The sequence below is a fragment of the Wyeomyia smithii genome, chromosome 2, assembly GCF_029784165.1.
Source record: "Wyeomyia smithii strain HCP4-BCI-WySm-NY-G18 chromosome 2, ASM2978416v1, whole genome shotgun sequence".
Classification (NCBI taxonomy): Eukaryota; Metazoa; Arthropoda; class Insecta; order Diptera; family Culicidae; genus Wyeomyia; species Wyeomyia smithii.
Genome location: NC_073695.1, coordinates 163,191,914 through 163,211,012, shown reverse-complemented (window position 1 = coordinate 163,211,012; position 19,099 = coordinate 163,191,914). Strand labels below are relative to the sequence as shown.

The following is a 19,099-nucleotide window of genomic DNA, read 5'->3' as shown; positions in this document are numbered from 1 at the left end:
TTCAACATTTGTTACTAGAATTAGACAAGAGGTTCTTGATCTAACACTTTGTAGCGCTAAACTATCTGGAATGATTGTGAACTGGCACGTGTCAGAAAAACAATCATTGTCGGACCACAAACAAATTATATTCAACTATGTTTCTGGGGAGCTCGTGTCCGAAATAATCAGAGATCCTAGAAAAACTAATTGGGATAGCTACTATTCCACACTTTCAAACAAGATTTTGCTCTCAGTGGACATCTCTTCCACTGAGCAACTCGAAACTGTTTCCTCATTTTTTCTAACTAATATAATAGATTCCTCCGAAGAAAGTTGCCCGGTGAAACGGAAAACTTCTAGTAAGAACGTATCTTGGTGGAACAATAAACTTGAAAAGCTAAGAAAATCGTCAAGAAGGCTTTTCAACAAAGCTAAAACTACCGGAAATTGAACAGAATATAAAAGCTGTCTAACAGAATACAATCGAGAGATTCGTAAATCAAAGAGAAGGGACTGGAAGCGTACATGTGAGCAAGTTGAAAACTTGCCAGTTGTAGCTAGCCTCCATAAAGCCCTCTCTACAGATCACACAAATGGGCTTGGCCGCTTAAAGAACGAAAACGGTCAGTTCACAACAGACTCTCAGGAAACACTTAGTGTCATGATGGATACACACTTCCCAGGCTCGAGTCAATTGACTTCCGAAAATGCACAGGACTTCTATATGGCTCAACCTAGCTCAATTCATGACAAGGTTAAAGCTCAAGAATTAGCCAGTGTAATATTCACGACGTCAAGAGTTGAATGGGCAGTGGATTCCTTAAAGCCCTTTAAATCGCCGGGGCCAGATGGGATTTATCCAGTGCTTTTACAAAAAAGCAAGGATATTATAGTCCCCTGTCTGGTGGAGATGTTCAGGGCTAGCATGACACTAAGCTACATTCCGAGTAAATGGCGAGAAAAAATCATTGATCTACATATCAAATTATCATACTTAAAAAGTAGACCATTAAACAAATTTCAGTTTGCCTATCAAACTGGTAAATCAACTGAAACAGCACTCGACACGCTGGTTTCAAAACTAGAGAAGTCTTTTGAGGCTAAAGAAATCTCACTGACAGCCTTTCTTGATATTGAGGGAGCATTTGACAATGCTTTTCACGAATCTATAAAAAATGCTATGAAAAAACGCGGTTTTGACATGTGCATCTTGAATTGGACTATCGCTATGTTTAACCGGTTGATAACAGCCGATTTAGGAAGATCAACTTTAACGACAAACCAACAAGGGGTTGCCCACAAGGAGGGGTTTTATCTCCCTTATTGTGGTCTCTTGTAGTCGATGATCTTCTCGATAACTTAACGAACCTAGGATACGAAATCGTCGGATACGCTGATGACATTACTATTTTAGTTAGGGGTAAATGCGGATCTACTATTTCCAATAGAATGCAATACACCTTAAACTACACACTTAAATGGTGTAACCTGGAAGGACTAACTTTAAAATTTAATATTACAACTCTTAGGAAAGTATAATATTGCAACTCTTAAGTTGGGAGACACACAGTTGGTGCTATCCAAGCGAACCAAGTACCTAGGTGTTATGCTTGACCATAAGCTCAACTGGAACGTCCATCTTGAGTATGCAATCTCAAAAGCAAACAACGCTCTTTGGGCTTGCATCAATACATTTGGCAAAAAATTGGGACTCAAGCCGAGGATGATTCACTGGATATACTCGGCAATAGGGATGGGAAAATTATCAGTAACTACTGATAGTTATCGGTAACAAAAAATATCATTAACTATCAGTAAAGTTTTTCTCTTACTGATATTGTCTGAATTTTTTTTGTAGGAGATGTACTCTACAGTCATATAATTCTGAGTGGTTGCTTGAAAATTTATTGTGTGAGATGGAAGCGCTCTTTGTGGTATTCGAAAGCTCTTGTGTCCGAAAGCGAAAAAAAAACAATTTTTGGCGAGTGACTAATTTTTATCAAAATGAACAAAACAGATTGGATTGGATTTCCCTAATGTAAACCTAAATCACCAAACATATGCAATACCGTCAACGAAAAACAATGTCCATCCAAGGATGTATAGCTGAATAAAGGAACGCTAACAACGAATGTTGCGTTGATAATTTGCTTAAAACTTGAATGATATTTACTGATAGTAATCAGTAACGAGTTAGAAATTACTGCTTATCAACAACAGGAGCAATGGCCAGTGCACCATCCAAAGCCTTAGAAGCTCTTTTATATCTACCCTTTTATCAGTATGTACAACTTGAAGCCGAAAAAGGTGCTCTTAGGCTAAAACGTGTTAAAACTTTTCAGGAAGGGGATCTAAAGGGACATCTACGAATCCTCAAAGATTTCCAACTGAACACGTTAATAACCATGAATGTGGACTGGATGGATGCTGGAACTAACTTCAATGTTCCTTTCAAAGTGATTGAAACCAATCGCAGTGAATGGGAAGAAGGATGTCCCAAAGTTCGTCCTGGATCAGTCATATTTTATACAGATGGCTCTAAAATGGGCGAGTCTACAGGCGCTGGGGTCACTGGACCAGGAATCAATATATCAATTCCAATGGGGCAGTGGCCCACAGTTTTTCAAGCGGAAATAAATGCTATTCTAACATGCACAAGTATTTGCTTGGCTAGGAAATATAGGTAAGCCAATATCTGCATTTTCTCAGATACTCAAGCAGCTCTCAATGCTTTAAAAGCATACACATGTCAGTCGAAGTTGGTATGGAATTGTATTCAATCCCTACGACAACTAACTGTAACAAACGTTGTCAATCTATACTGGGTGCCTGGTCACTGTGGTATAGAAGGAAATGAAAAAGCCGATCTCTGAGCAAGAATTGGTTCTTCAACTGCTTTCGTCGGGCCGGAGCCATTCTGTGGGGTATCTTTATCCTGTTTGAAATCTGAGCTAAGAGGCTGGGAATCAAGGATGATTGATGCCGACTGGAAAGCTTACTCCAAAGCAAGGCAATCTAAACTATTCATTACACCATGTAAAAGAAGCACAAGGAACCTACTCAGTATGAATAAAGCTGATCTGAGTACGTTAACTGGCCTACTTACTGGGCACTGTCCGAGTAAGTATCACCTTAAAAAATTAGGTAAACTGACAGATGACTTATGTCGTTTCTGTAGTTCTGAAGTAGTAACCTCGGAACACTTACTGTGCCAATGCAGCGCATTAATTCAGCAAAAACTGCGTATTCTTGGAAAAGGTATCCTCACGCCTAACGAGATATGGTCTGCTGAACTAATGAAGGTAAGGAACTTCATCAAAGATGTCATACCTTCTTGGGGTGAAATGCAAAGTCTGGGTGCGACTATTAATGATACCCATAGTGATGGAACGAACTGACAGTGCATAAAAATTAACGCGAAGTATACCACAATATATCTAACTAATGGTAGCAGTGGTCGTAGGCTCCTACAGGAAAAAAGTCGACACCATCCTAACCGCCATGCATTCAAAGGCGATTCGGAGTACGTTAGTACCTCGGCGAAAAAATCTAAAACTCCTGATTGAAACCGTGATCGCGAAGTTTATAGGGATTTCGGCTACTGATTCATACATTTTACGCTGTATTGAGGGCAGTTCTGAATTAGGAATGTGTAAAAAATGTAATAGTGATATGCGGTTTTTTCAGTCGAGCAAGCGTGGACTAGGCTTCAAGATTCTTGTGTCTTGTTCGAACTGCGGCGATGCCGATATTTTTAACTGTCCTCTAATACATATTCATGCTCTTGGGTTAACCGTTCGACCGAACATGTACGAGTTTTGCGTGGGATCGGACGCCAACCGCGTCAAAGTCGCTGAGCATCGCATGTCTGATGTCGCGAAAGAGGCTAGGCGCAGCCTTACATCAGACAAAAAAAAAGAAGAAGAGGAAAATAACGCCCAGGAAGGACAACTTTACGGCGCAGAGGTAGCTGACTGAGGGTAAAAAAATTTACTGTGCAGGCTTTAATGTTGCATTTCATAAGATTTATAGCAATTTGAAACTTTAAACGCGTTTTTCTCAAAACCATGTTTTCAAAATCGGCGAGCAGTAGAACTGAAAAAGTTTACATCCGATTGACTTGAAATTTTAACTGTAGCTTCTTCATTAGATTATCTAGTGAAGTACACACGATTTCAGCGATTGATTAACAACAACTAAAGTTATAAACAATCAAAGTCGATTTTTTTTTGTCGAAACAGTTTTTTTTTTTCAAACCGTTGCCATTTTGCGAAGAAAAATTCTAAAAATATAATCATGTGTACTTCACTAGCGACACTTATGTAGATAATGAAAAAAAATTAGTTTCAGTTATAAATGGAGTTTGACACGACTTCTACTGCTCGCCGCGGAATAAATTAAAAAAAGCGGTTCACGGCATTCGCTGCACTGCACAGCTGTAACAAAAATAGCAATAAAAATATTTTTTCTATTCTGCAAGAGTTGCTCAATCCAATGATATATTATTTATATACCTTACATTTCAAATGTCCTTTAAAAAAATCATGAAATAAGCGTTTTTTTTTAGCATCGCACTTTCGACTTTAGGAATATTTGCTGACATTTTTCACTCTGTTGCCAGTTTACGTTTTTAGTCAATTTTTCCTCTGAAAAAGTGTTTCTTTATTCTCTCCTGATTGAATCCGTTTCCGATTCTCCATTTTTGTTCCTGCTCTGAACTCAGAGAGAAATACTGTAAAAACAATAAATAGCACTTCACTCTGTTGCCAATTTAAGTTTTTAGTCAATTTTTCCTCTGAAAAAGTGATTATTTATCCTCTCCAGATTGAATCCGTTTCCGATTCTCCATTTTTGTTTCTGCTCTGAACTCAGAGAGAAATACTGTAAAAACAATAACTAGCATTTTTCATTCTTACCTTACCAAACAGTCCCAAGGTATGCTTTACGTAATAGTCGTCTTCATTCCACTCGGTCCATGGCTGCAGTTCGCCAGCTCTGGAGTATGCGTAGGGTCCGCAGGTCGTTTTCCACCTGAACGATCCACCTTGCCCGCTGTGCCTCTCTCCATCTCGGCCCTGACAGATTGGTTTCAAGAACCATCTTAACCGGGCTGTCGTCCGACATCCTTACGACATGCACAGCCCATCGCAACCAGCCAATCTTAGCGGTGTGGACGATCGATGGCTTCCCAAGCAGCTCCTGCCGTACGTGGTTCATTGGCCTTCTCCCCCCTCCCCTCTTGGCCAGTTACCAGTAAGCCAAGATACACGAACTCACCGACCACCTCGATTTCACACCAACTTAAACTAGAGGTGGGAAGTTAGCACTGTCTTCTCGTGAACCCCTTTCTCTCATGTACTTCGTCTTCAATGCATTGATGACCAGTCCAATCCGCTTGGCTTCAGCCTTTAGTCAGATGTACATATCCGCCATCTTCACAAAGGTCCGAGCCACAATGTCGATATCGTCGGCGAAACCAAACAGTTGAATCGACTTTAGGAATATCGTGCCACTCGTATTAATCCCCGCTCTTCTAATGACACCTTCCAGGGCAATGTTAAACAGTAGGCACGAGAGACCATCACCTAGCCTTAAATCTCTTCGGGTTTCAAAAAGACTTGAGAGTGCCCGCGATACTCGAACTACACACATCACTCGATCCATCGTCGCTTTGACCAACCGCGTTAGTTTGTCCGGAAATCCGTAGTCGTGCATAACTTGCCATAGCTGGTCTCGATCGATTGTGTCGTACGCCGATTTAAAATTAATAAACAAATTATGTGTGGGCACGTTGTGTTCACGGCATTTCTGCATAACCTGCCGAACCGCGGATATCTGATCCGTGGTGGCGCGGGCACCCGTGAGTACCGCCTGATAGTGCCCCACGAACTGCTTCGCAAATAGTGATAGTCGACGGCAGAGTATTTGGGAAAGTACCTTGTAGGCGGCGTTCAGCAGAGTGATCGATCACCTCACACTCCTCTGTAAGGAGGGTGCCGTCCAAGCACCTCCACATATCGGCTTGCAGCACGAACACTTTACGGGAGCTGTTCAGCTTCCCCTAACTAACACGCTGAGAATCCTGAGTAAGAATTCCCAGGATTCCTATAACTCGGTGACAGTATCGCGAGAGGAATCGTTTCTGCGATACGTACAGAATCTGTGCGAATCGCATACGGGAAACCTTTTCAAGAATCCTCAAAAATCCAAACGAATCGTGAGAGGAATCGTTTTTGCGAAACGGACAGAATCTATAAGAATCGCATATGGAAAACCTTCTCAAGAATCCTACAGAATCCAAATGAATCGTGAAAGGAATCGTTTCTGCGATACGGACAGAATCTGTTCGAATATGGGACGTTGCGATACCACCGATACTAATACAGAATCGATCCTTCTACTTCCGATACTCGGATATTTGGTATCGATGTTTTACCAGCGATACTTAATCAATATCGATACACACCTCTCAGTATCGAAAAGACTCAAAACAACCCTGTAAAGAAGAACGAACGAAGCAGAAAATTTGCTGTTTTCTGTGCCATTTTGATGCTTCGTATGCATGCATGCCATCTCATCGGCAATGCAAATTTAACAGAAATTTCTGTAGATTAACCTACGGAAACGATTCTTTTCTACGGTCATGCAGATCCGAAGGTAAAATCTACAGAGCCAGCGGCTCTTTCCGAAAACGGGATCAGTTATTAAGGAAAAGCGTAATCGACTTTTGACTAAGTTTCTGCAGAAGCTGGTGTTTATAGATTCAGTAAATTTATAGACCATTTTACGAACTGACAGGCAGGGATACCAAATGTGCAGATTTGTCTGCAAAACGCAGATTTTTGGAGTCCGTGTGATTCAGATATTCATTGATTTGCTGATATTTGCAGTTTTTCCACGGTTTCTGAAGATTTTTGTCAGAGTCTTCTTATATTTGCGCAGATTTTCTTAAACTGTGTGCAGATTGTTACAGACTTTTGCCTGCGCGAGCAACATTTTTTCGGACCACGGATAGAATTTTTTCAGATTTCGAGCAAATTTTTCCGGTTATTCGAGCAGTTGCAGACATTTTTCAAAAACATCTGGCATCTCTGCTGACAGGTGTCACGTATTCTGCTGTTGATGATGTTGCTTTCACGTGCGTTATGTCAGCTGTTCCGAGCTCTCTGTCAAAATTTCATTCATAGAATGAGTTCAGAAACGTCTCGTAAAACGGTCTATATAAATGATTTAATTGAATTAAATGTTTTATCTTGAGGAATAAATAATTAAAAAATAATTATGACTTATATTTTGAATGAAGTGGTATCGCACAACGATACATTTAGGTATCGATACGTTAGCCGCGATACTTTCGGAATATCAGTACTTGCTCTCGATACAGGTATCGATCCTAAGTATCGATGTTTAATGGTATCGCAACGTCCCTAGTTCGAATCGCTTATGGAAAACCTAAAGAATCCAAATTTAGGAATCTCGGCCACTCGGCGACAGAATCGTGAGAGGAATCGTCTCTGCGCTCCGGACAGAATATTTTTACGCGGTTTTTTACGAGGATATTTTACGCGGTATTTTGAATGAACGCGTATTTTTAGACGCATTTTCGAATCAACCATGTTTCTTACGCGGGATTTCGAATTACCGCGGTTTTTTTAATGCAAATTTGATTTCCGCGTATTTAACGTGGTTTTTTACGAGGTACGTATTCCCAGCGTAAAAAAACTGAGTGTATAGCATAAGAATGAGGAAAACGTGTCGTAATGTGTCTATCTCTTTTCCAGATGAAATTGAAGAATCTAACCAACCAACCATAAAGCAAATTATACTCATCACGAGAGACGGTAAACTTGCTCCCAAATTGCGTTTCTGAGAAAGTTATTTATTTCTTTCACGAAGTGTTCCACTTACTAATTTAATCCTGTAACTTGGTAATTATACTTTAGAAGTATACAAAACCTATGTCTGGAATTGATATTGACCAAACAATCGTGTAACTGATGGTTAACAAATGAAAATGACTCTCGCGGTATTAGATTTTTTGTAGTACTAGTAGTATCAAATGGAAACATTGCATATTCTCAATATCTAATTCTATTCTACTAAGACGTTCAATGTAAAATTTATTATATTTCAGCCAAACTAGATTCCCCTTTTTTTTTGGCTTCCTCTGATCTGAACCTCAAATGATATAATTCAGAAAGACCAGAAATCAAATATATATAGGTATCACCAAAGTAAACTGAACACTGCGACTGTACATGGACCTTGCGTCCTTCTAGCAACAAGCCGAAATTGCTTCGACCTAGTAGAATGCGAACATACTTCTTTGAATATGCGAACAGAATTACAAATTTGAACAATTGACTCTAACAAGGACAGACTATTCGACATGATTGACGTCCCGGTTAGAATAAACTCATATATACGCTAGTCGCACCCATAGGTTTCGCATAGATTCCCTAGGATTCCTCACATTGGAATCGTAAAGCGTCCGAAATAAGGAATCCTGACGAAAGAATCCTCAAGAATACCTTGTATATGGGACTGGGATTCTTGAGTGAAAATCATGTTATGAGAATTCTTCGGATACGAAACCTTTGCCTTTAACCGATTCGTGCTCAAAATTCTTATATCTTGTAAATTCTTGTGATTTTCATTTAATTTCGATGGCATCAAAAGATTCAGTAATCTATCTACTTTCAAATTAGCGTCAGCGGTGCCCAAGAATTCTCTCATTCCCGGGAATCCAATACTCCGAAAACTGAGGAATTTCATGAATATTTGGACAAAATTTAACAATTATTGGTTCAAGATATAGAAAATTACTTTAACAGGCCATTTGTATGGTTTTGGGTATTTTGGTCCTTCCGGAATAGATTCCACTGGCGCTTCTAGTGACCATAAAAACAATTAAATTGAACAAGGTCAAATACCATCCAATATTGGTATATTCAAAGCCGGGATGATGCCCCCAGACCGGAAAACGACCTCAGACGCCATTTTGAATTCTGAAATGGTGACTTTCGGACTCTGGGAAATATAAATATCTGGCCGAATTCCTCCCAATATGAGTATTTCCGGAATCGGAATGATGCCCAGAGAACGGAAATAGATTTCAAACGACATTTTGGAATTCAAAATGGCGTCTGGGTCGTTTTTAGGTCTCTGGGTATCATCCCGATTCCGGGAAAACCCATATCGGGTGATATTCGGCCATTTTAGGCCTTTTTTCAGAAACCGGAAGTTACTATATTGAATACAACAATGGCGTCTGGAGTTGATTTCCGGTCTCTGGGCATCATTACGCATCCGGAAATTCTCATTTTGGGAGGTATTCGGCCAGATTTTGTTATTTTTCAGACACCGGAAGTCACCATTAAGGAAATCAAAATGGCGTCTGAGGTCGTTTTCCGGTTTCGGCGCATCATCCCGGTCCTGAAAATACTCATCTTGGATGGTATTCAACCTTGTTTTATTTAATGGTTTCTATCGGCAATAGAAGTCCCTCTGGAATCTATTCCGGAAGGACCATTTGAAAGCCATATTACTTAAACACTCAAAAGCTAACAAATGGCCTGTGGAAGTAATTTTAAGAACTTTGAACCATTAATTGTAAGATTCTGTTCAAATATGGTGCTACAAGTATCAAATCATGTATCAAGTATCGAATGAAAATTGCAGAAGTTACAAGTACTTTAATTTGGGATACCCATGAACCCCGTAGCACATAACGGTTGAAGTGAAAGGTTTCGTATCCAAAGAATTCTCCTAACACGATTCTCCTTCAAGAATCCTAGCCCCATAGACAGGGCATTCCTTTTTCAGAATTTTTCATCAAGGATGCTTCACGATTTCAATGTGAGGAATCCTAGGGAATCCGAAAGATTCTCATTACACGATTCTCATTCAAGAATCCTAACCCCATAGACAGGGCAGTCTTGAGGATTTTTTTTCAGGATTCCTTATCAAGGACGATTCACAATTCCAATGTGAGGAATCCTAGGGAATCTGAGGGATTCTCATTACACGATTCTTATTTAAGAATCCTAGCACCATAGACAGGGCATTCCTGAGGAATCATTTTTCAGAATTCCTCATCAAGGATGCTTCACGATTTCTATGTGAGGAATCCTAGGGAATCCGACGGATTCTCATTACACGATTCTCATTCAAGAATCCTTACCCCATAGACAGGGCAGTCTTGAGGATTCCTTTTCAGGATTCCTTATCAAGGACGATTGACGATTCCAATGTGAGGAATCCTAGGGAATCTGAAGGATTCTCATTACACGATTCTCATTCAGGAATCCTAGCCCTATAGACTGGACATTCTTGAGGATTCTTTTTTTAGGATTCCTTATCGAAGACGCTTCACGATTCCAATGGGAGGAATCCTAGGGAATCCATGCGAATCTTATGTGTTCGTCCGGGTCCCGTAGAACTTCCGAGTGTCGTTAGCTTGGTACAACTCTTCCATCGCTACGCGATCTCGGTCCTCTTGCTGTCGCTTCTTCCTCCAGAGGACTAAGGTTTGGCTGTTCCATGCCTGTCGGTATCGTTCCACGTTCGCTCTCGTACGGAGTTGCAGCATTCTCGCCCGTGCTGCGTTCTTCTCCTCGACTAACCGTTTGCATTCGCCGTCGAGCCAGTCATTTCTATGATTCGGAACACTTGTGCGCTACAGCAGTGTTACCTATGGCGGATCGAAGGCTCCTCCAGCCATCTTCAACAGTAGTTGTGCCATGCTGCTCTGCCGTGGGTAACGCTGCCTCCAGCTGCTGCGCGTATTCCTGTGCAGCCTCGGTGTCCCGCAGTCGCTCAATATTTGGTCGCTATACACCGTCGATAGTTTTGAGCGCATGCACACAGCTACTAGGTAGTGATCCAAATCTATAATCGCACTGCTGTAGGTGCGAACGTTGATGATGTCGGAGAAGAACCTGTCGTCGATTAGAACGTGGTCGATTTGGTTCTCTGTCTGTTGGTCGAGTGATCTCCAGGTGGATTTGTCGATACCTTTGCGGGGAAAGAAGGTACTTCGGACTATTAGACCACGGGAGGCCGCAAAGTTTACGCACCGATGGCCGTTTACATTAGACACGGCATGCAGGCTATCTGGTCCGACTACCGGTCTGTACATTGTCTCCCGTCCTACCTCAGCATTCATGTCCCCAATGACGGCAGCTATCGTAGACCTGCTTCAGCTGCGTGTAGAACGCTTCCTTCTCGTCGTCGAGACTTCCTTCATGTGGGCAGTGCACGTTGATGATGCTGTAGTTGAAGAACCGGCTCGTTATCCTTAACTTGCACATCCTTGTGTTGATCGGCTGCCACCCCATTACGCGTTTGCGCATCTTGCCCAGTACTATGAAGCCGGTTCTCAGCTCGCTGGTGGTGCCACAACTCTGGTAGAAAGTAGCCACCCGGTGCCCGCTTTTCCATAACTTCTGTCCTGTCCAACAAAGTTCCTGCATCGCTACGACTTCGAAGTTGCGTGGATGTAGCCCGTCGTAGATTATCCTGTCGCATCCTGGAAAGCAGAGCGATTTGCAATTCCATGTTCCAAGCTTCCAATCGTAGTCCTTATTTCGTCGCCTAGGTCCATGCCGATTGTTCCGCGACAGCTCTACTAAGAGTCCCACGATAACACCAGGACGTTGATCAGCCGATCCTAACATTGAGATCAGACGCTGTTTTGAGCCGCACCATATTGGTGAACAGACGCTCGGGTTGGCGAAGCATTTCCTCTACCGTCGGAATATGGTTAACGTGCCAGTGATCGCGTCGCACCTGTGAGCGAGAACTTAGCTATTGTCGGGTGACAACATTGCCCTGGCAACACCAACCAGTTGTATCCATTTTTAATCGGCAGTCTAGTGTAATCAGATGACTCATGGAAGTGTGAGATGAGGAGAACTTGTGAGGGCCGAAGCTATGTTTGACACTCCTTCCAGGTTGTCAACTCACCATTTGAAGCCTAAAAGCAATTAGCATTTTTCAAGCAATCGAATTGTAATCAAAAAGCGGCCGAATACATATCTAGTAGAACCTGCCATACAAATATACTTATTAGCATTTGGAAAGAGAAAAAAAAACAAATAGTTCATGCTCGAAATAAACCAACTTGAAAATGTCTCCTTATGCCATGTTTGAATTCTTGTGTATGTCATTGTTGCACAGGTTGAATTTGTACTCGGTAATTTTTACAAACCTTCTGGTGGTTCACTAAAACAGGAATGAAAAAACTAGCAATCACAATGATTATTGGCGTGCAAAAAATACCTTGGCGGTACACCGACGGCAACGCTATCTCTCACGTTACAAAAGAGAAAATTTACTTTGAATTACTAAGTACTAGTACACGAACCTACTTTTTATGTGTTACGTTTTCCTCGCGTTGAAAGCGACTTAAGTATATTAACAATGACAATTCTTTTTTTTTTCTCAAATAATAATTTCCAGTTTTGCATCTGGCTAAAATTATTTAACAGTTTGGTATTCATAAATCGTCGATTTAAAAATAATAAAATGTTGCGGTTCCACAGTTGCACATAAACCAGTATAAGATTCTTTTAGCTATGCTAAAGAATGGGTACAACAAAATGAAATTGATATTACATTTATAGCTGCCATGAGACAGTTCACGAAAATCACCAATTTTTATCATTTCGCCAAATTCAAGGTGAATCTATTTTGTTCGTGATAAAATTGAAATAACACAGATCTACAGTATTCAATATAGGGTATCGGCTCTATTTTCGTCAGGTTTTACCTATTATCGTCGGGGGGGGGGGGGGGGTAATGATGTTCTAGAGCGTTAGTTTCATGCATGATTGTTCTTCATAACACAGAGCATTTTCCTGCAAAAGATTAGTTCTTTATGATTTTATTAACCCCCCGGACGATAATTGGACAAACTTGACGATAAAAGAGCCAAATAATATGTTGTGTGGGAGTTTAAAAAAAGAATAGTGTTTGTGACTTGTTTTTTTTCGAATGCAAGAAAAATCCATTGAAATCTTTATTATTCATAGCAATGGCATGTACATTAGACTGGGACACGGTTATATGGGAAAAAAGCGATGGTGTTATTTTTTCGCTCCCATGCACTTTTCCTGTTCCTTATGGGTCCTATAACAACTGTGTAACTTTTCAGATCGATCGGTGAAACGCCCGATTTGCGCCCGATTTTTAAAGCTTCCATAAGATTTCATAAGGGAAAACCACTTTTTTTAAACTTTTTCTATAGAGATGTCCAGTTGGCTCCTAAAAATATATCAATTCATGATATTTATAGAAAATTTTCCTGGGAAAAACTCTTCTGAAGACCGCAAGGCGCTACTTTGCTTGTGTAAAAAGATATTCACCCCAGACTGAATGAATATCTGACGAACGGCTCACCATTAAATTTTACTAGCAATACTGCTGCAGCATGCTGCTGTTGCAAATTCAACCATGTGATAAGAAATGATACCGCTTGAATTTATCTTGGCGGGTTCCCCGAAGATACCATGAGCAAAAATCACACTTCGAAAATCAATTCCACGCGAAATTATTTCTCATACTTAAGCAAGATTGCAATAGCAGCATGCTGTAGCAGTGTTGCTGGAAAATTTCAATGGTGAGCCGTCCGTCAGACATTCAATCAGTTTGGGGTGAATAGCTGTTTCTTCAAGCATCGTAGCGCCTTACTGTCTTCAGAAGAGTTTTTTCCAGAAAAATTTCCTACAAATATCATGTATTGATATATTTTTAACAGTCAACTGGACATCTCTAGAGAATAAGTATTGAAAAAGTGGATTTTCCCATATAAAATCGTATGTAAACTTTAAAAATCGGGTGCAAATCGGGCGTTTCACCGATCGATCTGAAAAGTTACACAGTTGTTATGGGACCCATAAGAAACACGAAAAGTGCATGGGAGCTAACATTTATTTTTGTCCCACCCTAATGTACATATATTAGTAGAATAAAAATACCAAAGAATCTTCTTAAAAATATTCATATCCATCACTCTTCAACACTCGTAATCTATGGAAATATTTTTAAAATTAATATTTCTTCCTAATTACCTTCCACTTGGACTCGAGGTACGACGCTGGCCGTAAAACAGTCGTCGTAGGTTCGAGTCTCGGCACGGGAGAGACTGTTAGTGTCAGTAGAATCGTAGCGCTAGGCCCGTAATTGTCCTGTACATTGAACAATTGGCTGCGAAGTCTGTGGCATGTGTATAATAAACAGAAACTCAAGTTCCGAATCGGAATGTAGCACCAAGGCTTTGCTTTTATTTACTAATAATTGTTGGTATTAATGTTTCATATGTGAACGAGATAAATATAGTTTAAGATTGAATAATTTTTGGTATTATGGCAGAAAAAAACTGGTAAAGACAGATCAAACATTTATGCAAATATTTAAATTTAGATAATATTCATTCTTATAACATTGTTGATATATTACTTTCAGATTCATGCACCGATCGAAGTATTGCGAAGATATAGCGAAATATTAAAATTGCGAATGCCGATGAAAGAAGTAAGTAATCTTTTCTTTTTTTTACATTTTGTGTGTGTTCAAGTTACTGTTATTTGAGTAAACATAGAGATGATTATTTTTCATTTGGTTTGTTTGTATTTCATTTCGTCATCCGCACCTAGTCTTTATGCATAGTTACGAGTTCTGATAAGCTGAGTAAACTGGCAGGTGCAGCACAATTTTTCAAACAGGTTAGCAAATTTTATGTTTCAACTTTAGTTTGCTGCTAACTGTTTTTTGGTAATTACTCAACAATACATTGCTACCGCGAATGGCAGGTCTATTACGTGAATTAGGCAACTGATATTTTCCAATATAATTTCATACCATTGCTTTTCATGAGATGGGACAAGAAGATTGTTTTCCCAAAGTTTTCCAGAACAAAGTTGCTAAATTCATCTATTGAAACAAAACTATGCACAATAAGTTAACTTTTCCACTTAGAAATTCAAAATGGTTAGGAATTTAAATGGGACGGACTTACTATGCGTGTTAGTTGTTTTGTATTAATTCTTTATATTTAATCGGTCTTAGTTTGATTATAGGTCTCTCAGTTTATTTTCAAAGCCTCAAAATGAGTTCGATGAATGGTAACGCTTGTGGTATAAGAGTCTTTATTCATATGAGCCGTTGCGGAACAGAGTGGTCTGAAGACCATTTTTTTTCAAAAATGAGTTTTTTACATACACCGCATCTACTCAAGAAGCTGAAATTAGGTGACTAGAAAAATTTCGAAAATTCGAACTTTAAAGCTGATTTATACCATGTTGAAATTTCGTCCGAAACAGAATGGCCATTCTGTTTCGGAACAGAGTGGTCTATGGACATAAATCGAGGTAATACCATCATGTAACATGTACGCGTTTGAAAATTTGCGTCGAAAATTTATTTTTCGATTCTCAAGAAAACTTTGAAGTTTAAGATTACCTATCCTTATTTAACACCTTTAGGTCTATTATGCACATATTATAAGCACGTTGTCCAAGTTAAAACCTTATTTTCACTAACTTTATGGAAAAATTTCGATTTGTGCAGCAAAGACACTACTCATAACTCTGGAATTTTTGTGATTTTCGAAATGGGATTTCGTGTGATGAAAATTTACAGTATTTGGCATCGTTTGCCATTAAAAACCCAAAAATGCAAAATTTTGAGTTCTGCCAGTGTTGCACGAAGCCGACGATATGTAACTTGTTACTAATTTTATGAAAAAAATTCGATTTGTGCAGCAAAGGCACTACTCATAACTCTGGAATTTTTGTGATTTTCGAAATGGGATTTCGTGTGATTAAACTTTAGAATATTTGGCATCGTTTGCCATTAAAAACTCAAAAATGCAAAATTTTGAGATCTGCCAGTGTTGCACGAGGCCGACGATATGTAACTTGTCACTTGTCCTGTAATATGTTTGTAATATGTTACACGTAATGTAACACGAAAAATGTAACATGTCAAATATCAAGTAATATGTACCATGTTCTGTTACATGTAATGTTATGCGTCACATGTTACATGTGACATGCCATGTACATCATATAACATGTGACACCAGCCATATTATACGAGTTAACGTCATTTTTATTTATGTTTATGTACATAGACCACTCTGTTCCGAAACGATACGAGGATTCCAGTGAAATATATATGAAGTCAGAGCGGTCTATGTACATTGGTATGGTAAAATCACTTATTTCGCCAAAAAAATGGTAATTTTATGTATTCACATGTTAAACCACTCCATAACCTTTATATTAGAACATTTTGTTTGAAAGAATACGTTAAACAAAAATTTATTCAGAGATTTTTCGAAAACTGCTTCTCCTGACAAATTTGCTCGATGGCACATAGAACACTCTGTTCCGCAACGGCTCATATGTGTTAGTTGATAACTTTGTAAGATCAAGCCAGCACAATTGTGTCTGTAAAAGCTGATGTAAAAAAACACCTACACTATCTCTCTCTCTCTCTTTTTTTTTTGTCGGCTGGTTTCGAGCTTGCCCTTGCCTATCAACTGGACGATATCCGAGATTCGAACGTTTTCTAGAATATCGTCTCTTTTAATCGCCACGTTCTGCAGCTCAAAATTGATTCCTCTATAAACTTAAACTGTAGACATAGACTACTCCTCTATAAACTGTAGACGTAGATATAATTTCACGTGTCGACACACCATTTGTTAAAAAAAAAATGAATGAAAACAGTTAAATAATTAATTGTTAAGCTTATTTCACTACAAAATAATAGAATTTTTCGTTTTTATATAAACATTATCTTTATGTGTTTATTTGCCATCATTTATATTTGCGTTGGTTTTGATTAACAGAATTTTTGTTGAACTGCATTTCAGTTACTTACTTGATTTTTGGTTGAATTGCGAACTAACTGTACGGGCTTACCACCGCTGTGTCCATCTTGATTATCGAAAGACTACTTGCAGAACAAGGATAATGGTTATAACTCTATAATCCAAGAATCTTGATAGGTTTGAGTGTATGTATGCTTGACATTTTTAGGTTTGAAAGTAGTACTTCACTTATAATCTGTTACTAACTGAGCTTATTAACTAATAAGGAAGCATGGTTGTTACCGCAAAATATGCATTAAATTAAAATTATCTCATTAAACTGATAGATTCCTGGAATGGCCGGTGTTAAATCTCGCACAAAATCCATTCTAACGCGTCTGAAAGGAATTGCTGGAAAATTAGCCCAACGAATTTTAGTCGAAGAAAAATATTTTCCGCCGCGATCCCATCGATTCACAGCTGTCTATAGCAGAGATAAGGAGTACTTGTATGTCTCTTAGTAATATAATATTATTATTGTATGTTTCATGATGTATTCTTATTCTATAATTTATCTAGATTCGACCTTAAACAAGCTTGCTTTTTTACCGCAGCTGTTCGTTCACGTATAGTGCAATTTATTCTGGATCGAAAACGGTTTTCAGATGATTCAAAAAAATACTACGCATTCGGCATTGAGCGCTTAATAACTGATGAAGTTTACATTGCTGGTTACCCGTTGCACGACGTAAGTATTACAGTGACCCATATCAAAATCAATCTTTAATCTTTTGGGCATTTGGTGTTACAAAGGTTTCTATTTTTGTGAATAGGGTGAAACAAATGTTCCTGGTAGTATGAGGCACCTTTTATATAACAAGTGGGCGGCTGTGATGAAGTGGTATCGATATCAACCCTTAGATTACATAAAGGACTATTTTGGCGTAAAAATTGGTTTATATTTTGCCTGGTTAGGCTATTATACGTATATGCTGCTTCTTGCTTCCATAGTGGGAATTATTTGTTTCATTTACTCGTGGAAGACTCTGAAATCCAATATTCCCAGGTAAAAAGTTTATGCTTCTTTCCAATTCAGAATAATGAAATTTTTACGCAGTGAAGAGATTTGTTCTTCGAACAATGACATTAAAATGTGCCCGCTATGTGACCACTGGTGTGATTATTGGCAGCTGAAAGAAACCTGTTTGCATGCTCGTGTAACTTACTTATTCGACAATCCAACAACAGTGCTCTTTGCTGTATTTATGTCTTTCTGGGGTAAGTTATTTTCTTTCCTTCAAAATATCAAAAGAAAATATATTGGTACATTAAGCCGTAAGCTGTAAATGCATTTTGTCATAAAAGTAAAATTTTAAATATTTCAAATACCATTTTGCATGTTCCCGCGACGAATCGACGTTATTTCCCAAGTAACCAAAAGTTCGGATAAAAGTAGAATTCATAGACTAATCAGCTGATCTAACGATCATGAATAGAATTCTATTCAGCTCATTTTTTAAATAATTAACCGTACTTCCAAATTCGCATTTGTTGAATAAACTACGAATAGCATGCAAAGCAGCTTCTAAACCGAACTAGAAAGTTCACATTTCGGATAGGTCGCTGAACAGAGCGCTATTAAGCTTGAAAAGAAAACTTCAAAAGACTTAAAATAAAAAACAATTCGCAATTTTCAATTCCCTCCCACTCATTATTCGTATTGGTATAATCCCATGATAATCATTTGCTGAAAAAATCTAGATCAAAAGAATAGTGCCTGGCTCCATTTATTAAATTTCATTTTTTTTTTTGCAACTTACTACATAAGATTCGAACTCGAGTCCTTCCTCTTTGAAGCCTAGATTCATACCACTACTCCGTTCCCGCTATATAAGATCAGCATCGATTTTACTCGATGTGCTGATTTCTCTTCGTTACTTACACGTTCTTAGCTAGGAACATACCGGGCTGACGCGGAACTTTTTCGGAACTTTCAAGTTCAAAAAAAGTACACGCGGAACGCAATGTGAACTTAAGTCTGACAGTTCTCTAGCTTGTTTTGATTTTACTGCCTTTGTTGGTAATGTAATTGAAAAAGGTTGTGTAAGCAGTATATACCAAATATGATAAATGTTCAAAATCGATAAAAACTTTTTCGATCAATAGATATGCTGTTTGCCGTAGTTAAAACGAGCCGTTGGTGACATAGAAAACTCTCGGTGGTGTCCGAGAAATGGATTCTGACCTCTCCAGAGCCGGCAACATCATGCTGCGGCCGAACGTAAAAAAACATCCAAG

General features: G+C 39.0%; 1 protein-coding gene across 8 annotated transcripts in view; it reads left to right on the top strand.

Annotated features, from left to right (window-relative positions):
- Positions 1-19,099, top strand: part of LOC129726104 (anoctamin-1) — a 72,692-nt gene that overhangs the window by 29,768 nt on the left and 23,825 nt on the right. For 7 of the 8 annotated variants that reach the window (XM_055682754.1, XM_055682753.1, XM_055682752.1 and 4 more), the window contains 6 exons: positions 14,449-14,517; positions 14,640-14,708; positions 17,149-17,309; positions 17,381-17,549; positions 17,635-17,867; positions 17,919-18,079. In XM_055682754.1, the coding sequence (XP_055538729.1) occupies positions 14,449-14,517; positions 14,640-14,708; positions 17,149-17,309; positions 17,381-17,549; positions 17,635-17,867; positions 17,919-18,079 (862 nt within the window). The remainder of the gene's footprint in view (positions 1-14,448; positions 14,518-14,639; positions 14,709-17,148; positions 17,310-17,380; positions 17,550-17,634; positions 17,868-17,918; positions 18,080-19,099) is intronic. The other variant, XM_055682755.1, reaches the window with a different exon arrangement.